The sequence below is a fragment of the Carlito syrichta genome, unplaced genomic scaffold, assembly GCF_000164805.1.
Source record: "Carlito syrichta isolate Samal-C Ts95f unplaced genomic scaffold, Tarsius_syrichta-2.0.1 Scaffold302126, whole genome shotgun sequence".
Lineage (NCBI taxonomy): Eukaryota > Metazoa > Chordata > Mammalia > Primates > Tarsiidae > Carlito > Carlito syrichta.
The window spans coordinates 958,112-984,543 of record NW_007246222.1 but is presented as its reverse complement, the minus strand read 5'-3'; the positions used below and the strand labels follow the sequence as shown (position 1 = coordinate 984,543).

Genomic DNA, 26,432 nt, shown 5'->3' with positions numbered 1-26,432 from the left:
AGCAATCCTTAGTTTTCCCTGACTTGTAGTTACAGCACTGCAATCTCTACCTCCATCTTCACCTGGCCTCCTCTCCTGTGGGCCTCTCTGCATGTGTGTCTACTTCTTATAAGACACCATTCATTGGTGTCTCTCTGTGTGTACTTCCTCTTCTTGTAAGACACCCATATCCACTCATCTTAATTAACTAATTATACCTGCAAAGACCCTATTTCAAAATAAGGTCACATTCTGAGCTTCCTGGTAGACATGAATTTTGGGGAGACATTTATTCAACCCACCACAGTGACCTCAGCCACCACGGACCTGTCTACAGCAGAGCCAGCTTGTCCGTCACTGGTCAGTGTTCAGACCATGGTCCATCAGTACATGTTTTTGGTTGAAGGTGACAACCATACCAACCAAAGGTTAAGACAGGAATTTGATTACTTGGTGAGCAATGAAACATCCATGAATATAAAACTGATCTATTTCAAGGTCTGAACAGCCTGAGTTAGGCTACACGAGAGTCATTTCCTTGGAGGATTCTTCAATCATAACGCAAAGAAGAGAAGACTAACAAAATAACCTCACTCATTCTTTCATCCTAAGTCTCTCCAATGTCTTGCCACACTTACTTGGGGTCATATTTAAAAATGGCTGTTATTAGAAGTTAAAGTTTGGATCTGGCAGAATTGGAACAAAAGGAACAACTAGCAAGGGGGAAGAAATGAGGAAGAAAGGGAGCATTCATGTGCTTGTGGTGAGGCGCAGGGAAGAGGCAGCGGGAGGCAGAGTGAAGAGATGAGACTCTACCTGGTTCTCGTCCCCCACAACTCTAACCCTTTGTCCCCACCGGCCAGTGTGTCTGGAGTCCCATAGTCTAGATGCCATCATTCTTATCAACTCGCACCTCCAACAAAATTTAAGAGACTTTTTTTTTTTCATTTCTATCCTCTTTGCTGTGTGACAAATAGATACTTCAGAAACAGATAGATCTGCTTTTAAAAAATTGTACTTTCCGGCCAGGAGCAGTGGCTCACACCTATAATCCCAGCACTTTAGGAGGCCGAGGTGAGAGGACTGCCTGAGCCCACAGGTTCAAGACCAACCTGGGCAACTTGGTGAGACCTCATATCTACAATATATCAAAAAATTAGCCAGGCGCGGTGATGTATGCCTGTGGTTCCAGCTACTTGGAAGGCTGAGGTGGAAGGATCACCTAAACCCAGCAGGTCAAGGTTGCAGTGCCCGTGAGTGTGCCACTACACTCCAGCCTGGGCGACAGAGTGAGACTCTGACTCAAAAAAAAAAAAAAAATTGCACTCCTGTCCCAGAATTTTAAATGGAAAAGAACTAAGGGTATTCGCTCCTCATTTTATATTTCAAATGTGCTTTAACAGTTGCTGTGTCAACATGATATGATATCTTCCCGTGAAGACTTCCTATGCCTTCCTAGAGATGGCAAAGGCAGGTGTCTCCTATTTAGACTATTCCCTGTGAGTGTGACTCCTTTTCTAGTTTGGGACCTGGAGGTGGAAATGGATGAGGGAGAGGACTGCCATCGACATTTTTACAATAACTACTGCCAAAGGAAGGCCCAAGAAGCCAGACAGAATCTATTAAGACTGTGGGAAAATGTATCAAGATAGAATAGTGTCAGCTTTTCACATTCTGGCTTACTAAGACTTAGTCATATTTGACTGACATAAATTTCTCTCTGCTAAGCTTTTGGACATTTAAGAACAGTATAATTTGCATGCATAACACTGCTTTCTTTCTGAAAAATAAAAAGGTGATCTCTTTAAAAATAGTAATTGCCTAAATTTTTAACCTTAGCTCCCCATCCTGAAATGACTTAAATAAGTCTGCAACCCCCTAAGAACAAAAATCAAGTCATGATTTTCAATAATAATCTGACAAATATACTTTTATCTACTATACGCTCCTTCCACTGGATATGTAAACTAGACTGATTTAGGAAAAAATAATCCTAGGGGAAAAAAAGTATTTTTTTAATATTTTATTTTCTTTATATAGTCCTGAAACAATACCTACAGAAACAGGTCAAAATATCAGCTCATCTGAAAGTCATCTGTAAAAGAAGGGAGGAGTCTGAGTCTGAAAGTCATGCTAATGTTATTATCTAAAATATACCTTAAAATATAGTTTTTTGTTTTTTTTGGTTTTTTGGTTTTTTTTTAGTTGGAGTCTCACTCTGTTGCCCAGACTGGAGTGCAGTGGCTGCTCCCGGCCACCGCAGCCTCGACCTGCTGGGCTCTGGCGATCCTTCCACCTCAGCCTTCCAAGAAGCCGGAATTACAGGCATGCGCTACTATACCCGGCTGATTTTTTGATTTATTGTAGAGATGAGGTCTCGCTGCCCAGGCGGGTCTCGAACCCGCGGGCTCAGGCAATCCACTCATCTCAGCCTCCCAAAGGCACGGGATTACAGGCTGAACCACTGAGCCCGGCAAAATATAGTTTTAAAACAGAAAAGGGAACCCATAGCTCTGTCTGCATCAGGCATGTCCTACTCAAGATCCACAGGCCCAAGACATCTAGTAATGCCAGTTTTCTTATCCTTCTTTTAGTTTCATGTTTTTGTTTTTAGCTTTTGTTTTCTTTGTGACCTCATGAGCACACATGTGTGTGCACACATATATATTATACATATGTATGTGTGTGTGTGTGTGTGTGTGTGTGTGTGTGTGTGTGTGTGTGTGTGTAGACTGTATCATATAATTTATGTGTGGTCCAAGACAATTCCTCTTTACTCGATGCTACCCAGGGAAGCCAAAGGTTGCACACCCTCAGTCTCCATGAAGATTAAAGATGGAGGTGAAGATAAGAGGCTTAAGGGAGGCTGAGTGACTAACTCTATTCAAGCCCATATTCACTCCCCACTTTAGGCTCTAGGCGGGGAGAATGGGAAGTGAGAGAAGAAGGAGGGAAAAGAAAGTTGGCAAATAAAAGCAAAAAGATGCTGACCAGTGGATGCCACTCTGCAAAGTCACTCGCTGAGGACTTTGCCACTTGCGGAGCAAATTTAAGAAACCAACACAAAGAAAAGTGTTGCCCCTCATCAGTTGGGTGGTTTTGTGTATTGTTTTAAGCACAGATCTGTTAGCAGTCTCCTATCATATAATTTTATATCTCCTCTCTACATAGCAGAGTGGGAGTGGTCTGGATTAAGAGTCAGCCTGTGGTTCAAGTCCTGGCTTCTCAGCTTGCTGATTTTATAATAAATGTAAGGATAAACAATGCATTTGAAGCAGAACTTTGTATCCTTGGAAAAAAAAGCAATCTCATGAATAATAATACCTACTTTAATTTTATTTAAAAATCTAGTCTCTACTGACAATGTATCTCAAACTCCGCTGGAGTCTTCCCAGGTTTGGGCAGAACGTGCCAGTCACTCCTTCTGGCCATAACGCTTTCCCACTGCTGCCATTGGCAAAGTCCTTTCAATGGTTAGATCAATCTCATCTGACCCTTTAAACCTTTTTCACCATACCTGGCTGAGTTAGCCACTTCCTCCACACTACAACTTTTTTTTCCCTTCCACATTGCCCTGACCATAACATTGAAATGCCACTAGTATATCATGCTAGGGCTAATGGTATGGGTGGCATTTCTTCCATTAGGTTATGAGCTTCTGAAGGGTGGAGGGCACTGTGTCTATCTCTGCCTCCTGGCCCCTCCCTGACACATAGTAGGTGTTCAGCAATTGCTCATGGGATAAAAGGCAAGAGTAGTTTCCTGGGATGTGGTCACTCCTAGCCAGCAGCAGAAGACACAAGGTCAAGCGTCTGTTTGTGTGACTAGAAAAAGATGGGGAGTCGTCCTGGTCTGATTTAACTCTGCTACTGTGATAAAGGTAAACTTTCTTTAATGTGAATAAAGACCTAAGCCTTGTTAAGAAAACTAAAAATGTAAATAAGCTTGTATACTAAAATCTGAAGTCTTCTATCATGATGTAAACATCTGGGACTGTTTTGGCGTGTTGCTAGCATTGTTTCTCCGTAAATGGCAAATGATAGTTGATATTCCTTGAACCCTTTCATCCACTGAGTCTTCACTTGATAAATTCATTTCAGTCCTTCTCAGGGCTTTTATCATCTCCTAGTCCAACTTGCTCATCAACATAAAATGATTCATCAACACATTCAAAGAGAGGAAGAATCATGTTCTTTTTGTAAGAGTGTAGAAGTTTAATGAATTAAGAGGTATGTCAAAGTTTCACTATGTATTGACAGATTTTGCTTTGTCACTCATATGATATACTCAAAAAAATCACTAAAATTGGTTGTATCTTGGCTAAGGAAACCCAATTTGGTGACAACAAACTCTAAACCGAATGTCCTTCTTTTTTGCTTTATATGATGTGGTCACTCAGAGTCATCAGCAGAAGACACAGGATCAAGCTTCTGTATGTGTAAATAGAAAAAGATGAAGAGTCATCCTGGTCTGATCTAACTGTGCTCTGGGTGACATTCCAGACCCTAAACTTAGCCAGATAACTTGCAAAAGGGACCTGCAAACCTACACTGGTCTAGCTTCTTTGTCTACTTTTTCCTCAAAGGGTATCAAATGTACAGTGATAACAGCAGTGGCCTACACATTGTTTCAAACATCATGAAGACATAATGATGCTACTATATTATTCAGAGAAAATTTTAACTGACAGAGCTAGCCAGGTCTTCCCTGAATATACTTCTACAATTGATTCTGAGGCACTTCCTTCCTGTGGTCACTAGGAATTATGACCTGCTTTCCAAGTAGAAGATGCAAGGGGGGAAAAAAAGAGGAGAAGATGTGAGGAATGGAAAAATACTTTTAATAGCTGAAAATAATTGACATATTTTTAAAAATTAGGCATGAAGGGTCAGAGGTGTCTACCATTTTGACTTAGGATGAGTTGTATGTCTTCTAGTAAAACAGATGTTTCTACAGCATAACAATTTTAAGACCTTATAAAAAGAATGCCTCAATAGGGTATCTTGCACAACTGTACATCTGACTTATGGGAGAGCCTATCTAGAGAAATCATGTCAAAAGTTCATTATTTCATGACTTGGAGGAAAAGCAAAATCGTCAGAGGATTCCCATTCCTGCCCATGAATGTGCGTCGATACTCGTGAAGCAAGGCTCTTATCTCGCTCTGTGCACACATATTCACACAAACATACATGCCCCTCTCAAGACTGGAGGCTGAGAGCACTGTTTTGTTATGAATATTCATGAGATGGTTATTATTAATGTCATCAAGGTGATTTTGTTCCTCCTCAGTAGAGACTGGTTTTTATACCTAGAAACTGATCAACCATAGGAGAAATGGCAGCTTTGAACCAGCCTAGCTAATGTAATCCTTACTTTTTACTCTGAAATATAGAAGATTTGACTAGAAATTTTTAATCACCCCTTTTGCCTCTATATCATCATTAACTTCATGCAACTGAGATTTCCAACTTTGGTACAAAATACAACATCCTTGGAAGCCCAGTTTCTAGAGTTTAGAAGAATTATATCTTGATTATTGCTTTCTTTCCTAAGAGGAAACATTAAACAAGGCATAAAGTTGATTGTAAGAAATCTCAAAAGATTCCTGAGGACAATTTTTGTGAAAATGCATTAGGAAAGAATTACACTACATTTGCTAATTTTATAATTTATTTAAAAAATTAAAGCAACAGGCCTGTTTAAAGAGCTACTTGTAAGAATTATATATTTTTCTTAAAAAAAAAAATTGCTACTGGTGACAGTTAACCAGATTCCTAGGTAACTGTCATAGACTCATCCCAACCAATCAGCTTGCTTGGTTGTTCTATATGCATGTTGCAACGTAACAAAAAATTGCCAAGGGATTTTATTTTCCAAAAAAGTGTCTTAATTTTGGTTGGAATGAAAATATTTACTCTTCACCCTAGACCTAAGAAATTCTGTTAACTATGCCAGGGACAGACAAGTGGAAGCTGCCTGTATCTCTTTAGTCCTTGACTAGAAATGTTTTTTATTAGCTTCTTATACTCCATTGCCACATCAACATCCATCTTCCTGGAACAGTCTGACCCTTAGTAAAACAGCAATTAAAGTTATGGAAAGAGACAGTGTGTGACCAGGGAAGACAGCAGGAGAGGCGCTCGGGACTGACCTTAGGCACCCAGTGGCATTGCGCAGCACCTGTGATGAATGCAGCTGTATTTTCCGATCATCCTGAAGAGGCGAATTTTCCCAGCCCGAGTGCGGGATAATCACTGCATTGGTCAATACTGCCAGGGCATCCTGGATGATTGGCATTTTGAGTGCATCACATGACGAGAGGTTCCAAAGGACTCCTGCAAGAAAAACAAAGAGAGCTTTTGGGTGGCCATGAATTTTTCTCATCTCAAAACTGTTTTCCATCTTTGAGTTACCAGCACTGGCAGGAAGGATTAAGCACACCTCCTAGAGCTTGCCCTTAATTTTAGAACATCTGTGTGAACCCATTAAAAGCATGCTGTGAAAATCCGACAAGTGAGCAGAGGAATTGTGACATGTATCTTTATTTCATCATGGAGAGTAACCAAGCTTGAGCGATCTGATTGAATTGAGACTGCCCACCACACATCCGTTCACTCTTAGTACACTGAACTCAAGCTCCCAAATTCTAACCAAGACCAAAGTGATGTGAAATTTATCTGAAATGGACTAGTAGAGCATCTTTGTTTTGCCCAAGACCTCAGTATGCACAAGTGGTGTCTCAGATTCACTTAGCTTTACTGTACAACCAACCACCAGTAGTTAGGACCTTATGAGAATCTGCCGTCAGGTCCGATGACAACTAGTTCAACCATCAATTTAAACATAATGTCACTGGTGATAGTTTTGGTAGTTTTTCTCTAAAAGCTATGCCCATGGAGGACCTCCAGAATGTTCTTTAAAGAATGACAGGAGCCGGGCTCGGTGGCTCAGCCTGTAATCCCGCACCTTGGGAGGCTGAGGTGAGTGAATTGCCTGAGCCCGCGGGTTTGAGACTCGCCTGGGCAACTTGGCGAGACCTCATCTCTACAATAAATCAAAAAATTAGTCGGGCGTGGTAGTGCGCGCCTGTAGTTCCAGCTACTTGGAAGGCTGAGGTGAAGGATCGCCGGAGCCCAGCAGGTCGAGGCTGCGGTGGCCGAGAGCGGCCACTGCACTCCAGTCTGGGCGACAGAGTGAGACTCCGACTCCAAAAAAAAAGGAGCAGTAGGAAGTAGAGGTGTTATGAACCAACAGAATGTTTTAGGCTTTCCAATATCTTTAAAATAATATTAATTTTAGAAAAGGTCATAAGCATTGCATATATAATACCATTTGAAAATAAAATGCTTTTAAAATGATTATTCTATTATTTTTGTTAAGAACAGTAAACATAAAGAAAAAAAGAAACAGAGAATAACGTTCTATTTTCCCCAAAAAGAAAGCCTGCATGTTCCCCAACCTCAAGCGACATCACTGCAGATACTGGAAATAAAAATACTACAGTTGTCTTTAGAGACAAGACTTTAAGCTTATTTGCTTAACAAGTTTTCAGTATATTTTAATGAGATGAGATTCTTTCCCATCTACTGTTATGAATAGAATAAGCAGAACATATTTATTTCTAAAATTATTTTATTAGTTGCTTCATTGTACATGTTTAAACTATCCAAGAGTGTTAAGAATGCAAGTCTGACTATTAATAACTAAATAAGTGACTGTATAAGTAAAATGACTCTACAGTTCTATAAAAATGTAACTATAGAAACACACTCTTTCAGCTGCCTTTAGAATTAACATTTGCTAGGAATTTTATGTAAATAAATGCAAAGGAAACAACATATTGTTGATTGTGCCCAGTATGTACAGCCAATCCTTTAATGCAGGGCGTTAACTTAGGGGCAAATCTGGCCTGCTTGTTTTTGTAAATAAAGTTTTACTGGAACACAGCCATGTCTGTTCATTTACATATTTCCTATGTCTGCTTTTGTCCTACAAAGGAAGAGTTGGGTACTTATGAAAGAGACTGATGGTCCACAGAGCCTAAATAATTTACTATCTGGGCCTTTACAGAAGAATTTTTTCCAACCTTTTTCTAGAGCACTGACTATTTTCTGTACACTTTTGTGTGCATGTTTATATTGCCATTACTATTCTCAATCAAGTATACAAAAAATGTTCAATGGTACACAGAAGGTGCTCAGGATATATTCTGATTTGAACTGATTTGAAATACTGAAGATATTAACATATGCATTTATCTTGTTTTAATAAAATAAAAAGCTGCTTAATCATCCATTGAGAAATGTTTTACTAAATTTTGATCATCTAAATAATCAAAATGATTTTCTGCATTCATTTCCAACCTCAAAAACATGTTATTTTTTAGTACAATAATTGATTTTTCAGTTTTAAAAAGCACAATAAAAAGACATTAATCTTTACCCCAGTATTTGAGGATAACATTAAGTAACATCACATTAAAGCACTCTGCTTTTCTAAGAAGGCAATGGAAAAACACAGAAATAAAACATGAGGATTTTCATTCCCAAATCCAGATGTGAGAATATCAATACCTGAAAACCGAGGCTTGTGAATGTCTTAAAATATGAGTAATAAGGCACGCTGTGCAATACATGTCCTCTCGAAACCACATGGCAAAAGAGAAACTTTTGCATGTTTACATGCAATGAATTTAAAAGAACCGAAAAGCTTTCTAGGAGAATAAAACCATTTTTACTGTTCTCTAACAAATAGAAAAGAGATAAGGAAAGGAAGGGGAGAAACCAAAGAAAAACTAAAGGCCTAATCTCATATCTGACCAGAGTAAAAGGATTTTTAAAAAGACGAGATCAGAGCTATCTCTTGACTGGGCTGGTCCACCTCCTTCACGTTTCTCATTAATTCATTAATTAGTGTAGCCTACTCCAGAATCATAAGCAGACAGAAGTTCACATTCATTCCACCTTTCCAGGCTGACTCCACCTGTGAGTCACATTCCAATGAGCTTATCACAGTGCTTGATGCATATCTCTGAACTTTCTATCTTAATTTATATCCACAACTCACAAGTGCTTCCTGAACTTATTAGAACTACAGTAAATCTCTATCAGGAGCAACTTTACCACCTCCAGATGAAGACTTAACAAACTGGATATAACGTATCACGGGTTTTTTTGTTGCTGTTTTATTTTTTTGAGTTGAGGTCTCAGGATGAAGCTCAGGCTGGAGTGCAGTGACATGATCATGGCTTGCCACAGCCCTTGACCGCCTGGGCTCAGGCGATCCCCCACCTCAGCTTTGTGAGTAACTGGGACCCGAATGCCACCCTGCCCATTTATTTTTATTTTTATTTTTTTTGTAGAGATGAGGTCTCACTTTCTTGCCCAGACCTGCCTCGAGCTCCTGGGATCAAGCAATCCTCCTGCTCAGTCTCCCCAAATGCTGGAATTACAAGTGTGAGCCACTGTGTGTTGGCCAGAATTTTTTAGGGGGAATTCAGCAAACCATTGCAGAGTAGTTTCAAAACTTGGAATTTTTGTTAGAATATCTAGACATAGAGACAAGCTTAAGTGAAGAAGCATCAGTTTCTGGGGAAAACAGAGGTAAAGGTTGTTAAGTCTGGTAGTTGTCAAAAGTGGGAAACAGCTGGGAACTCTATATCTGTCCTACTACAACACACACACACACACACACACACACACACACACACACACACACACACACACACACGTCCTTGCTGAAGAAAGAGAAATTAGCGGAGAAAACTGACAAAACTAGGCGTCCTCTCTGAACAAATGGAAAAACAGGTGTTTTTCTCAATTTTCTCTTCATTCCTTCCCCCTTTCTTCCATGCTGGTTTAAGACATGCCCACAATTTTAAAAATATATTTCCTTCAAATGGTGGAGCCTAATCCTTCTCCCCGTGAGTGAGGACTGGGTTTAGTGACTCACTTCTGAGCTACAGAAGATGGTGGAAGTGGCTGCAAATGACTTGAGACAAGGTCATAACAAAGGTATTATGGCTTCCTCCAACCTCCCTCTTGGAATGTTATTTGTGGGGAAGCCAGCTGGCATGCCGTGAAGATCTTAAGCAGTCTTATGATGGAGAGCTGAGACCTTCCAGCCAACAGCCATTTGCCACTTTGGAAGTGGATCTTCCAGCCCCAATCAAGCCTTTGGATAACTGCAACCTCATGAGAGACCCCAAGCCAGGACCACCCAGCTTTGCTTTTCTGAAGTTCCTGACACTTAGACACTGTGTGAGATGGATGGATGTTTGTTGTTCTAAGCTGCTAAATTTGAGGATGATTTGTTATACAGCAATAGATAATACACTCTTTTCCCTCCCAAACTCCATCCTTTCCTCTTTGTTCCCTTCCCTCTCCTTTCCTTTGCCTTTCTACAATGGATGAACTCATGTTTTTTCCCTTCTTGCTTTCTACAACAATTTTTTTTCCTGGTTACTCTCCTCTCCCCCAAGTCCACTTACTCTCTTATTCTTTCGAAATTTCACTGTGAGAATACACAAGATACAGGAAGGCGGATCTGGCTAAACTCTGTAACTAAATTCAAGAGGCATATTAATTTAAGTGACAGATACTTAATTTTTAAAAATGTACTATTGAGCTGGGCACGGTGGTTCACACCTGTAATCCCAGCACTTTGGGAGGCGGAGGCAGGAGGAGTACCTGAGCTCAGGGGTTCGAGATCTGCCTGAGAAACATGGCAAGACCTCGTCTCTACAACAAATCAAAAAAGTCAGCCAGGCATGGTAGCACATGCCTGTGGTTCCAGCTACTTGGAGGGCTGAAGTGGAAGGATCGCCTGAGCCCAGCACTCTAGCTTGGGCGACTGAGACTCCAACTCAAAAACATAAATAAAAATAAATAAATACTTTTCTTCATATCTGCAATTTAATAAGTGGCCAAACACTTTGTTTAATTTGAAATAATCTTGCATTAGTTTCCCATCACTGCTTTAACAAGTCACCACAGTGGCTTAAAAAACACAAACTTATTTTCTTACAGCTCTGGAGGTCTGGTGTCTATAATGGGCTGGCAGGATAGTGCTTCTTCTGAAGGCTCCAAGGGAGAACATGTTTCCTCATCTCTTCAGGCTTCTGATGGCTACCTGCACGCCCTGGTTTGACATCTTACATCCCTCTGACCTTGGCTTCCATGGTCACATCTTCTCTGGCTCAGACCCTCCAGTCTTTCTCTCACAAGGTTACTTGTGATCACACTGAGCCAACCTGGATAACCCAGGATAATCTCCCCATCTCAAGACCCTTAACTGAAACACACCTGCAAAGTCCCTTTCAGCATGTAAGGGAATTAGGAATGTGAACGTTTTTGGTGGAAGCATTTTTCAGTCTACTGTAAATCCCCTAAAAAATATTATCATGATGGCCGGGCTTGGTGGCTCGGTCTGTAATTCCATCACTTTGGGAGGCCAAAGTGAGTAGATTGCCTGAGCCCCGGGTTCGAGACCAGCCGGGGCAAGCTGTACAAGACCTGGTCTCTATAATAAATCAAAAATTAACTAGACATGGTAACATGTGCCTGTAGTTCTGGCTACTTGGAAGGCTGAAGCAGAAGGATCATTGGAGCCCAGCAGGTGGAAGCTGGGGTGGCCGTGAGTGTGCTGCTGTGCTCCAGCCTGGGCGACAGAGTGAGACTCCAACTAAAAAAAAAATTATCATGCTTAAAATAAAATTAAACTTCTTATAGTAACCTCATGATCAGGCCTTTCCCCAAATCTCTAAATTCATCCTGAAACAGATGCGTTCATTTATTTATCCACTTCATAGATATTAAGGACTTACTGCGTGCCCAGTTCTGTTTGACACTAAGTGGAGAGATGAGCAAAAAGAACAAAAAATCTCCGCCCTCGTGTCCAGTGCAACACCAAAATTCCAGTCAACATGCTCCAGTCAGTGTCCTGTTTCTTCTTGAACATCCAAGCCTGTTTATGTCCCAGATTCCCTGGACTTGCGTTCTCATTTTGAAATACTCTGCCCTAGACCATGGCTAATCTTCCATTCACATGCCACTTAAATGTGCTAAACTCCAAGAGGCTTTTCTGGATCAGTCTGAGCTACCTTCCCAGACGCTTGCTGTCAGAACTCCTATTTTAATTTTCAGCAGAGACTTATCGCTAACTCATTCTGTCATGTCCTCACTGTTCCTCCCCGGGTCCCAGCCTTGAAATGAAAGCAGACACTCGTCTGAGTGCTCATCATCTGCAGAACACACACAGCATACAGAATCCCCACCAGCCAGAAGATGCCCTGACACACACAAGGTGTTCACCAAATAGGTATTAAATAAAAACACTGGATGGTGTGACTCTTACAGGATGTCATGGTACTCGAAGCACTGAATATTCTTTCAATGTCACAACAATTTCAGAATGATGTAATGTCTTGAAAGAATAAAATAGCAGATGCAAGACATAATTGTGTAAATAACAGGTCCAAATGAGAATATGAAAGTGTTATCTAAATGGGATTATCTTATCTATCTCGAATCTACAGAAATCCTATTACACAAAACAAAACAAAAAATTCCTAGTCGAGAAAAAATTATGTCACTGAAAGCATGAATCCATTTAGCATTAGAAGGCTTATCTCTGATGCTTCATTTGAATACTTTTCTTATATTAACTCCTGATAATTCTTAATTAGCTAAGGTAATATCGAAATTTCAATTCGTTAAAAATCTAAGATTTTCATGAGTATCCAGCATCCATAATAAGTTACTCCTTTAATTCTTATCTGAAGGTAACAATAAAATGTTTTAGTATTTTGGTTGATGGTCACTAGCGAATTTTAATTTACCCGATGAAAATATGCTAATTTCCTCCAGATTATAATCTATAATAAAATTGTTTTATTAGCATCTTTCCTTTAATTATTTTCACTCAACAGCTTTCCTTTATCACTGTAAAATTGCTGTTCTAAATATAATTTTGACAGTAGGTTTAGTTGAGAAGACATTTAAATAACTACTTACGTACGCAAAATATATTTAAAGTATGGTTTAGTTTAATTTCAGGCACAGGATGGCTCTTTTCCTTGAGATTATCCATATTCATGAGCTGTGATTAGTTTAATAAAATTTCTTTAATAAAATCTTAATTACTTCCATTTGATCCTTCACTTTGTTTTAATAGAGGATAATTGTGGTTTCTTTTTCCTGAAAGAGATGACTATCTTGGGGGAAAAATAGATGAACAAAAAATATATCTTAATAATAGCACGTTTTAAATGATGGCAAAATCAAACACTGCCCTGTGGCTACCCAAGATGTTACCATAGCAGCCTGGTTTGTTTTCAGTTTTTTCTTTTCAATTGTTAGATCCACAACACATGGGTGAGGCTCAAACCAAAACCCAAAGGAAAGTTGGGCTTAATTTATTTTAAATAAATGTTTTCAATAATTTATTTAAAATTAATCTGTAAATTAAAAATTTATGCAATGTATTTATGAGGATGTATTTTAAACAAATCTATCATTTATTTTATTTTAAGAGTGATCATTTTTGTACTTGGGGAGAGGGAGAGGAATAGGAAGAAGAATGGAATCAAAAAAAAGTTCATCTTAAAAGTCAGAGTCAGACCTAGTCAGGGGTGGGGCAGGAGGGGACAAGGGGGTACCCACCGCTACCTCCTGCATCTCCTATCCATTCGCATCTTGAGTCCCCAGGGATGTGGCTGCTTGAAATCTGGAAGCCCATGACACTTCAAAGTCCTGTTGTGCTGTGTGTGCATCTTCTATACAAATGAACATGAGGGTGCATGCACACAACGCTCTCAATATGTCCCCAGGAATCAGTGACCCTCAGATATGGCTGTGAATTGGGATCGTTGTGAGAGTCCTTCCAAATGGAAAAGAGTCACACACCACACTCATTTAGTTCTTTTAAAAATAAAAGCATTCATCTTGAGTCTATGTTAAAGCTCACCAAAATGTTGCCTTAATAATGGATAGCCCCTTAGGACAAGGTTTCTTGTAGGAGACCCAGGGTTTGGTTGACCAGAACAAATGACCTCTAAGTTCTCCTCTTTAGTATTCCAGAAGAGGAAACTGTGACTTTGTGGTAGAGGTTACTTGAAGGATAAACCTGTTAGAATTTCAACTCCCTGAATCATCATTCTAGGTTGAGAGTCTCACAGAGACAGGGATGGGAAGAAAGGGTCCCTGGGGCTGTCAGACGTGGGGGATGAAGACAGAGAAGAAGGGAATTGTCATCGTCTATAACCGTAACCGATCGCTTTGCTATTGCCACATAAGGCTTTCGGTCCAAATACAGGATTGCTTTTAAAAGATAACTGCTTAAACACAAACACTGGGAATCTTGCTCATTTCCAAAATACGGACAGGACAGAATTTGTTTAGCTACAGAATGGATGAGGAGTGAGTTGTCCTTTTTACATTTGAAAGTAGTTCTGCTCGGCTCAGTGGCTCAGCCTGTAATCCCGCGCCTTTGGGAGGCTGAGGTGAGTGGATTGCCTGAGCGACCTGCCTGGGCAGCGAGACCTCATCTCTACAATAAATCAAAAAATCAGCCAGGCCTGTAATTCCGGCTACTTGGAAGGCTAGGCGGAAGGATTGCTGGAGCCCAGCAGGTCGAGGCTGCGGTGGCTGGGAGCGGCCACTACACTCCAGTCTGGGCGACAGAGTGAGACTCCAACTCAAAAAAAAAAGAAAGTAGTTCTGATCTTTGCTATTACACACAAGGCAAACTCTGTCTTAAGCTGATTAAAACCACCTGAGTCCCCATGCAATGCTTCAATTCTCCCTAGTTCTAAAACAGCATTGTTACAAGATACAGCCATTAACATTGAGGTACCGTCTTGTTTTAAGTCAAACCTGATTCCAGCATCTCTCTGATATTCAAATTTCAGTACAAGCAGCATACATAAAAGTTTAGACCAAGTTGGCCTAGAATAAGAAGGCAATAAGCCATATTCACCCCAATTTTGATTAGTTTAAAAATTAATCTTCATTTTTGTTTATATATAGCCTGAATTAATTTTTTTTAAAGCTAACTAATTTCAAAAACAAAAGACTAGAACTGATTTTATAAAAATGAAATAATCAGAATTCAGGTATTTCTATGTTCTCTCTTTCCATTCTAAGTTGGAACATGCATATCCTAGTTTCTTTAGAATTCTTCCATTAAATGGTCACCATAAAGGCATAACTGATCAGGTTCTAGTCATGAAAAATGATGCTTTTCTCTAACTGGGTACCAGTCTGCAACTGGCAATGCATCTACTATATAGGAAGGGGAAAGTTCTTCCTTTGGTAATTTTTTAAAAGTAATTTTATGTAAAAATAATTTGTATGTCAATGTCTGGTAGTAGCCATCTGTGAAAGTCATGAGTTCATCTTTGATCACAGGATTTTATCATTGAACCATAGAATTCTGTGTTTCTCAATTCCCAAGAGATCAACAGTTAGAAATATAAAATTAGGTTTGCTTGAAACTATAGCCTTGCTCAATGACTTTGAGTATGCCAGAACCTTGAGAAAATGTCACCAAACACCCAGGCTAAGTTTTATAATCTCTGGAAAGTGGCCCTGTTACTCTTTTCCTAAAAGTGACTGCAGTTAAAGATTTGCCCTTTTATCTGATAACTGTTATATTCTGATATGTGCTGACAAAAATAATTTCTTATACTTTGTTGTGTTTCTGGGTAGTTTCATGCCGCAAATAACATGTATTAATAAAGTAATTTGGCCAGGTGTGGAGGCTCATATCTGTAATGCCAGCATTTTGGGAGGCAGAGGTGAAATAATTGCCTGAGTCCAGAGGTTTGAGGCAAGCCTGGGCAACTTGGTGAGACCTCATCTCTACAATAAATCAAAAAATTAGCTGGGCGTGGTGGTTCGCACCTGTAGTTCCACCTACTTGGAAGGCTGAAGAGGAAGGATGACCCGAGCCCAGAGGATCGGTGGCAGTGAGCATGCCACTGCATTCCAGCCTGGGCAACAGAGTGAGATTCCAACTCAAAATAATAATAATTAATAATAATAATAATAAAGTACCTTAAATTTACCTTTTCCATAAATAGAATAGCATAATTGATAGAGAGGGAGAAAGACAGAGAGAGAGAGAGAGAGAGAGAGAAATTGTGATTCAAAGACAAATACCTCACTGCTTGATGAATTTTAAAAGGGGGGGACAGGGTGGAAGGACCAAAAGAAATCACCTGTTGGATACAATGTGCACATGTGGGTATGGCAGGTAATCTTAAAGCCAAGAACAAAAGCTATTTGTATACCCCCAAGTTACTGAAATAATAATTTTACACACACAATTAAAAAAAAATAAGTGCAAGAGATGAAATCATAATTTCTGGCCCTGGCTTAAATAATACTAGAATAGACATACTTTCTCATCTCTATGTTAAGCAAAGATAGGTCTAATCAAAGATAATTTCTGTGCTTTCTCTAGGAAATATTTATCTGAGGAAGTTTAGACTGTGAACTTGGCAGCTGGCTTATCAAGAGTAACAGTTTGCTCATCAAGACCCATTTTAAGACTCTCTCCTCACTGTGCCTCTAGTCAGAACTCTGTGCGATCAGAATAATTTCCCACCTTGCAATAGTCACCACAAAAATCACGCAGCAGAGGACCTATGGCCTTATAAATACCCTGACCTAATTTTCCCTTTTGAAACTAGTAAGAGTCTTTCAAGGTAGCATTTTAGACCTGTACCACAGTGAGGAAGGATGCTTACTGCAGTAAGGCAAACTTAGCTTTGTTGATCAACAGGGTTTTCTGGTGGTTTTGAGAGAGCTGACAGTTGACAGACCATCTGGATTTCTAAAAATGGGTGGATGGCAAACATCATCTTTGGTAAACATAGAATCTGGAAAATTCCCAAATGTGCAGGAAATCCAGGAATAAGGTCATCACCTTCCCTGTGCATAGGAGAATGGGCATTAAGCTGTTTGCAGTTCCGTCAAGAACCATAACCCAGAAACACACAGCCCACACACATCCTGGCAAGGCCCCAGGCTGCCATTCCAACTCTCTGGGTCTAGGGTGAACAGACAAATAGGAAATGATGTAGTCTCGTACAAAGATAGGGATGGCTATTGCCTTGGGATGTTTCTTTTTTATGCTGTACCTAGCACGTTCACCTCATTCGTCCTGTTAGTGCTCACATAAAGACCCCAGTTGAATTTGTGAGAGCTTGCTTACCTAAGAATCCCTGGATCTGAGACACTAGGACCATTTTAGAGTGCCCTTTGGGTCACTAGGGCTCTCAAAGAAAAGCAACATTGGTGAAGACATGGTGGCAAAGTAAAAAGAGTAAGGTAGGTGATCAAAGACCGAGGTTTTAATTTCTGCTCTCACAAACTTCGAAGTGAAAGCATTTATCTTCTAGTAGACCCTCAGTAGGTGCCTATTGAATAGTTGGATAAACAAATAAACAAGCAAATGAATGAATGAAGTTATTGGGTCATGAGAAAGGACGTAGATCTGAATCAATTATCACAGAGCATGGCTGAACTAAAGGTTCAAAAGAAGATCACATGGAAAACACACATGTACACATGTGCACACAAGCACACACACACACACACACACACACACACACACACACACACCACACACACCAGTCTAAAATACCTAACATTTTTGAGTTCTTGATATGTACTAGGAATTTTTGCTAATCTCCTTGTACTGCATGTATTAACTCATGTAAATTTTTTACCAAACCCATTTTACGGATGAGGAAACTGAGACACAGAGAAGTCGACCTGCTTGTCAAAGTCATCCAACTATTTGGGAAAATGAGATCAGAGAAGAGTTTGTCTGTGGTGCATATGAACAATAAGACAAATGTCAAGCACATAAATTTGCTACTTGAAATTGGAGAGAGGTGATGTGGTTTGCTTTCCTTTGAAGCAGATTACATGAACACAAAAGAATGTTCTGCTTTTCATCTTTTGCCAGTTTCCTTTTAGCCTCAGGTGATATAGCTAGAGAAATTTCAAGAAGTCATTTGAGTTCACAGAGGGAAGAACACTCAGGTTTTTTTTTACATTGAAAGATGAAAATATCTATATGTATTGCATACAACATTGATGGTTTGTCTTTTTTTTTTTTTTTTTGAATTGGAGTCTCACTTTGTTGCCCTGGTTGGAATGCAGTGGCACACTCACGGCCATCCCAGCATTCATCTTCTGGGCTCCAGTGATCTTTCTGCCTCAGCCTTCCAAATAGCTGGAACTACAGGCATACGGTACCACACCTGGCTATTTTTTTTTGAGTCGGAGTCTCATTCTGTCACCCAAACTGGAGTGCAGTGGCCACTCCCAGTCACCGCAGCCTCAACCTGCTGGGCTCCGGCGATCCTTCCGCCTCAGCCTTCCAAGTAGCTGGAACTACAGGCGCGCGCTACCACGTCTGGCTGATTTTTTGATTTATTGTAGAGATGAGGTCTCGCTGCCCAGGTGGGTCTTGAACCCGCGGGCTCAGGCAATCCACTCACCTCAGCCCCCCAAAGGCACGGGATTACAGGCTGAGCCACTGAGTTCAGCTAATTTTTTTATTTATTGTAGAAACGGGGTTTGCCAAGTTGCCTGATGGTTTGAAGTATACACATAGTACAATATCCAAACCTAACTAATTAACAAGAACTTTCTGTTTTGAAATTACCTTTATAAATGATTTTTCTTGCAAACATTTAATTCTGCTGACCCCTACTAAAAAAATAAAAAATATAGCTACAACCTTCTGTGGGAAAAACTGAAGGAATATCAGAATAAGATGAGGGGTGATTTAAGAATTAAACCTTATTCTATGCAACACATTAATTTTAAAACTAGGGTCTTATTTTCACTTCAATTGAAATTGTCTTGTACTGTTGCTCTACCCTAATCCAAATAATAACCATAAATCTTCACTTACTGTGCCATCACCATGTCACATGCACTATTGCATTAGATGCTGGCCACAGTCCTTGAAGATAGGTACTGCTGTTAGTTTTCTTTCACAGAATTGTAGTTAAAAATCAATTAGCCAGGCATGGTAGAGCAGGTTTGTAGTTCTAGCTCTTTGGAAGGCTGAGGTGGAAGAATTGCCGGAGCACAGTGGGTCGACGCTGGGGTGGCTATGAGTGTGCCACTGCACTCCAGCCTGGGTGACAGAGTGAGACTCCAATTCAAAAAAAAGATTAAAGAGGTTCCAGAAATCTCCCACAAACAAGTAGCCAACAAGAGAGAAAGAGCTGCAATATAAACCCAGACTTTCACACACCAAATTATATTGCCCCTCGGAGACACTGTATTCGAAGGCTGTTTTTCATGAATATATGAGGACGGTGGATAATAACATGAAGACTCATCTAAAATCTCTGCTGATCATGCTCTAGTTTATTTTACTGAGTTTCATTTCCATAACTCCAAGTGTGAACATTTATTAGTTCATATTTTCCTCCATACCTATTTTCTTCCTCCTCAGATGTAGGACCCAAATTGGAGATCTGGGGAAATGTCTATACCGTTGTGCCATTTCACAGAGTTTTAGTTTATCAGCAGATATTTTGTGAATGGCCATCAACGCAAGATATTACTAAGAACTTTGAGGAACATGCAGTAAATTAATAAGAGTCCACCTGGGGAGATAAAAGTAAGTATACTTGCCCAGTGGAAAGTGAAACTTACTCTATAGAGTTGTAGATGCTAAAGCCCATTAACTGTCAGAGATGGTGTGCTGTGAAAATTCAGGTAATGAAAGGTCAGCATGGGGGAGGATCTTAGAAGTTTCTATCAGAGAGGGAGTCTTGAGCTGGCCCTTGAGGGATGAGCAGAATTAGCCAGAATGAAAGAAAAACATTCTGGTTTCAAGAAAGAGAAAGCAAAGTTTTGCGAATAAAAATGGGTAATGAATAATCATCTTAATGACTACAGGCCTAACTGTATAATAGATGCCAGCTTTTATAAAACGTTGATTGAGCAACAATGCATTCAAAAGGATACTTCTTATTTGGACAATCATGGTCTGACACTAGAAGAGTAGCTCTCTGGACCACCGGGGGAAACTAAGAAAGACATCGATGCACCAGTTCCATCTCTGAAATAAGTGGTGTGGGGTGGGGTGGGTCCTGCCACCCAGCGTTTTTTTGTTTTTGTTTTTTAAGAGTAGCCAGAGTGAAGAAGCACTGGAACTGTAAGTTATTTGATCTTAGTCCTGGGGAATTTAGCTGAGTTCACTAGCAGAACTACTGCAAGTCTTAGAATGAGCAAACTCCCTGAAAATGCAATCCCACAAATATTGAGAGAGGACACAGGCAGAGCTACCTAGCATTACAAAGAACAGGATGTCACAAGGGCTAGTGAACATCAATCAGGTGGAAAGAATGTCCTATTTATTTGTATACCTAACCCTGAATCGTACCCCACATCTTTAAAATAAAAATTTTTTAAAAAGAAAGAAAGAAGAGGAAGGTCTGTATAGCAAGATGGTGTTGCAGAAGGTGTGATGGCTTCTGTTTGCCCCTTAGACACTTAGCTAGATTTTCAGCAAGAGATCGGGGTAGAGGTATTTTGGACTCAAGGGAAATCACTGTGCTTTTGTTTCTTCCATCTAGACAAGAAAACTGCTGTTCATTATCAAATTCAAGGCATGTGATTTTAACTTCCTATCAAGTCCATATCTGATACAACACTGGGATTTCTGACACTGTCTATGGTCAGAACGCTCGTTGTTTTTTTAAAATTGGATCAACTGTGCCCTTATCTGAACCTCCCAGGCACCTGTGTTCTCTGACTTGCAGTTGGCTTGCAGTTGGGTCCAACCAATGGAAGAATAGGTGGGATGTCAGAGGGCACAAGAAAAAGCTGAAAACTTTGTACCTAGTCCTTAATATGCTCTCAGGCTCAAAACCCTTGTGGCTGAGTATCTCCCTACAGGGCTCCCTGTCTCCCCAGGCTCTGGACATGCTGTTGGCTTCCATTCCTTCCCACTGAGGAATCAACAGCTGCCTGATCACCCTTGCATCAATCTGCCGGCTGTGCCCACACCTGGGAAAAATCCCAGCTGAGTGCCCCTTTTGGACCCCTAAGGAGAGTTAGTACGCAAAAATACATCCTAAAAGGGGCCTCAGTGGTTACAATAGCAAGTTTCAATTTTATCCATGAGTGCAATGGGACATTCTTAAGTGGGTAACTGTCATGATTGGGTTTTTGGTTTTGTTCCATAGTGTTTCATTCCTTTCTGGTGTATCGATGGCACTAAATAGCAAAGAACAAGTTATACTCCCAGTTGGTCACCCAGCAACCAGGGTGGCTTTTAAAAAAATCTTGTATGAGAAATTAAGATGGGCCTGGTGCTATGGCTCATACCTATAATCCCAGCACTTTGGGAGGCCGAAGTGGGAGGACTGCTTGATCCCAGGAGCTCAAGACCAGCCTGGGCAACATAGCAAGTCCATCCTTATTTCTAAAAAAAATCACAAAGTTAGCTAGGCATGGCAGTGCACATCTGTAGTCCCAGCTACTCAGGAGGCTGAGATGGAAGGATCACCTGAGCCCAGGAGGTCGAGGCTCTGGTGAGCTATAAGCATGCCACCACACTCAGATCCCGACTCAAAAAAAGAAAGAGAAATTTAAGATGAAATCCTCATGACATATAATTAATCACTTTAAAGTGCACAATTTAGTGGCATTCTGTGCTTTCACAATGACGTGCAGCAGCACCTCTCCCTAGTTCCCTAACATTTTCATCACCCCAAAAGGATGAGTTTTTGACAACACCATGCTGGAGGCATGCAGCAGACAACAGGCTGAAATGAGGTAAGAAGAGAGCAGACAAGCGAGGAGGCTACTTTGGGACCCCAAGGGAAAGATGATCAGCAGAGACGGGAGTGGTCGAGTCTGAGACATAATTGGGATACGCCACTGTCTGGCTGTGGCATTGGAGGGAGATAGAGACATTCTGGCCTGGAGGAGGAAGAGGTCTGGCAGAGAATTGTGAGTTCCAGTTTGTGATGTGTTACATGTGAGATGCCAATTAGACATCTGACGGTGATATCAGGAGGCAGCTGGGTGCACAAGTCTGGAGCGCGGCACTAAAGATAGAGATGAAGAGTCCTCAGCCTCTAGGTGGTATTTAAAGCCACGGGACCGGATGAAGTCACAGAAATAAAGAGCCAACAGCCTAGCGCTGGTGCTAGGCATGCCTCCATCTAAGAGTCTGGGGGTGAAGGCAGTTTGGCATAAAGAATAAAAGCAATATAAAAAATTTAGTGGCACAAATGGTGACCCTTGGGACCATTTGCTCCTTTGGAAGGTCAGCTGACACCCTCCTCTGTTAGGTTTGTTTTTTTTTTAAATATTGTAGGTTATTTGAAAGTTTAAGTTCTCCTTTGATAGTGCACACTCATAGAAAAACTGAGACGCAGTTCTCATTTAAAAGCATCTGGCTTAGGGCCATCGGTGGGTTGATTGAGGACAAATAAAAATGAGCCAGCCAGTTGATGATTATGGCATGTATTCAGTGACTATAAGCAGAACAAATGACAGGAGGGGATAAAAATCACTTATTTTAGGCATTTCCTGATTCAAAGCAGTGGCAACGTAACCAGAGCGTGGCAAAGCATGTGAGATGGCGAAGCCTCTATTATGACTGGAATGTGAAGTGTAATAGGATTTTCAGAAAACAATTTCGGAAAAGTGACAATCTTGCTTATTTACATGCTAGGTGACATTCGGCATTATTCCTTCAGGTAAAATTACACAATTGAGAAAATGACTTTTAGAGATATTGTTGACTATGCTGAACACATGTAAAGCATTTATCTGTTGACTAACTCATAGGGTGGTATAAGAAGTACAATGTTTCCTGAGAATTGAAGGTGAATTTACTGAGTCATTATGCCAAAATCTGGGGATTTCTGTGCTTTGTCTATAGACTGCTTCTATATTTTTACATTAGCAGTTTTTCTGTACAAATATATCAAACATAGAAAAAATTCCATTTTAGGCTGGGTGAGGTGGTTCACACCTGTAATCCCAGCCCTTTGGGAGGCTGAGATAGGAGGGTTGCTTGAGCCCAAGAGTTTGAGACCAGCCTAGGCAGCATCGTGAGAGCTCATCTCTACCCCCCCCCAAAAAAAAAATTAGCTAGGCATGGTGGTTCATGCCTGGAGTTCTAGCTACTCAGGAGGTTGAGGCAGGAGGATGGCCTGAGTTCAGTGGGTAAGGCTGCCGTGAGCCACGATTGTGCCACCGCACTCCAGTCTTGGCAACAGAGTGAGATCTCAACTTAAAAAGAAAATTTTTCTACATTATAGTTCATCTTTATCAAATTTTAGACTTAAAGAAGTACATGTTTTTGATATATATTTTAAAGTTTTCTAAAATAATAATAGTATCATTTTCTCTGATTATAAAATAAACACATGGTAACCTTAAAATCTTCAGTCTATTAATAAGGGATAAAGTAAAAAAAAATCCATGCACAGATAATCAGATTTGGGACATGCTCTTATACATCTCTTTATGCTTATCAGACACTCACATGTCACTTTACAGAAACAGATTCCCAGCACTCATGCTTCTTGTTAACTTGCTTTTTGCACTCAACATATGTCATGGAATATTTTGATATCAACTAACATCTAGCTAAAACCCAGTTTTTAATGCCTGGTAATGCTCTATTTGATGTTCATTTTTATCCAATTGTGTACTGATGGTCATTTAAGTTTTTTTATTATTATTTTTGACATTGCCTCTTAGTATGTGCCAGAGTATTTTAAATGCTTTCCATGTATAGTTATCTGCTCCAAAGATATTTCTTAATAGCTCCTCAATATAAATTCCTAAAGCTTGGATTTTTAGGTAGAGTCAGCACATTTAAAATATTGGGGTGTATTACCAAAATGCTCTCCAGAAAGGTTATCCTCACTATTTTATCCAATAGCGTACCTTTTTTTTTTTAACAGCTCATCAATCCTAGGCACCAGTAATCATTCTCATCTTTGGAAGCAGAATAGCATACATCGTGTTTCCTTCCCACAGGCATTCCTTTTTTTTTTGAGTTGGAGTCTCACTCTGTTGCCCAGACTGGAGTGCAGTGGCCGCTCCCGGGCACCGCAGTCTCGACCTACTGGGCTCCAGCGATCCTTCCGCCTCAGCCTTCCAAGTAGCCGGAATTACAGGCACGCGCTACCACGTCCAGCGGATTTATTTATTTATTGTGGCGATGAGGTCTCGCTGCCCAGGCGGGTCTCGAACCCGCAGGCTCAGGCAATCCACTCACCTCAGCCTCCCAAAGGCGTGGGATTACAGGCTGAGCCACCGAGCCCGGCTTTTTTTTTTTTTTTTTTTTTGAGTCATAATCTCACTGTCCCTCAGGCTGGAGTGCAGTGACACACTCATGGCCACCTCAGCCTCAACCTGCTGGGCTCAGGTGATCCTTCTGCCTCAGCCTTCCAAGTAACTAGAACTACAGGCGTGCCCCTCCACCTTGCCTGGCTAATTTTTCTTGATTTATTGTAGAAATGAGGTCTCACCAAGTTGCCCAGGCTGGTCTCAAAACCATGGGCTCAGGCAATCCTCTCACCTTGGCCTCCCAAAGTGCTGGGTTTATAGGCATGAGCCAGCATGCCCAGTCCAGGCATTCCTTTTAATTACACTTCTTATGAGCATATTAACTGCTTGCATGTTGTTTTAGAAATGTCAGTTCATATCTTTTGTTGTTTTATTTCCCAGTTGGGTCATGCATGGGGACAAACACATAAGCAGAATAAAAGAGACCTTAAAAACGGTCTAAAGTTACAGAGTAATAGAGACATTAAATAATTTTGAGGGTATTACAACTGGTATTTATGCCCACAATCATTATTTTTTCTAATCTTAGTTTTTTGTGACCCCTTAGTCTACTGAAACCTACATTTCTCTTCTCATGATATCTCTTAATTCAGTTGTTTTTGACAATTAATCCTATAATAATAATTATTATTATTATATTATTATTTGAGTTGGAGTCTCACTCTGTCGCCCCCCGCTGGAGTGCGGTGACACACTCATGGCCACCCCAGTGTTGACCTGCTGGGCCCCCGAAATCCTTCCACCTCAGCCTTCCAAGTATCTGGAACCATAGGGGCCTGCCACCCTGCCCAGTTAATTCGTTGGTTTATTGTAGAGATGAGGTTTTGCCAAGTTTCCCAGGCTGGTCTCGAACCCCTTGGGAAATCCTCTCACCTCCACCTCCCAAAGTGCTGGGAATACAAGTGTGAGCCTCTACCCGTTCACTTTACTAAATCTGTTTATTTTATTGTGTTTGTACTTGAGGGTGTCAGCATGGATATAGCTGAAAACAGGATGAATTCCTTCATGGAATGAGCACCTATTCTATTCCTCTAGTAATTTCTACCTCTCTTTCCTAACCATCCTACCCTGTGAAGACTAGGATCTTTACCCCGACTTGTAGTTACGGGAACTCAAGAGTGATGTGTTCCTAACTGAGCTCCATGGTCATGATTCTGATGCACCATTTCTGGCTTGAAATACCACAATGACCCAATTGCTCTCCCACCTCTGCTTATCTCAACAGTCTGTTTATTCCAAGTCATTGTGTCACTGATGTCAGGTTAATGTTCCGACCCCGCAGGAGGGATTCGTGTCACTGCCCACTCAACAACCATCTGTCTGTCCCCATCATTCACAGATGTAAGGGCAAATGACATCATAGAAAGCATCTAAAAGATCAAGTTTTGTAGCAGCATTTGCTGATATGTTTCTCGTATAAGTTTCTTACATAAACTCTTAATAAGAGTTAGGGTAATAACATTAAAATACAACTTCTCTTCTGGGAGCTGAGCTAACGAGGTCCAGTTACCTTATTCTGTGATGGAGTGTTATAAACAGATGGAATTTGCAAACCCCTGCAAAGATGGATGAGTATTACAACTCTTAGCTAACTTCAACAAATCCCAATGCACTTTGATTCTCAGTAGGGACCATACAAGTTGAAGGCTATAAGAAGAGAGTGAGGTAGAGATATTCTGTGATTTACACTAAAGGGAAATCTGAGTGCTTTTGATTCTAAATATATGGATAGAAAAACTGATATGAATTTATAAAATTCAAGAAATTTTGTTTCCAGTTTCCTACTATCTGTATATCTACAACATGATAACATCTAACACTGTCCATAGTCAGAGCTCCCATGTTCTTTATTTATTTATTTATTTTTGAGTTGGAGTCTCATTCTGTCGCCCAGACTGGAGTGCAGTGGCCACTCCCGGACACCGCAGCCTCGACCTGCTGGACTCCGGCGATCCTTCCGCCTCAGCCTTCCAAGTAGCTGGGACTACAAGTGTGCGCTACCATGCCCGGCTAATTTTTTGATTTATTGTAGAGATGAGGTCTTGCTGCCCAGGTGGGTCTCGAACCCATGGGCTCAGGCAATCCACTCACCTC

At 40.6% G+C, this 26,432-nt stretch overlaps 1 protein-coding gene across 3 annotated transcripts in view; it reads right to left on the bottom strand.

Moving 5' to 3' along the window:
* CTNND2 (catenin delta 2) overlaps positions 1-26,432 on the bottom strand; it is a 981,613-nt gene that overhangs the window by 190,327 nt on the left and 764,854 nt on the right. For all 3 annotated transcript variants that reach the window (XM_021711379.1, XM_021711381.1, XM_021711380.1), the window contains one exon: positions 6,134-6,317. In XM_021711379.1, the coding sequence (XP_021567054.1) occupies positions 6,134-6,317 (184 nt within the window). The remainder of the gene's footprint in view (positions 1-6,133; positions 6,318-26,432) is intronic.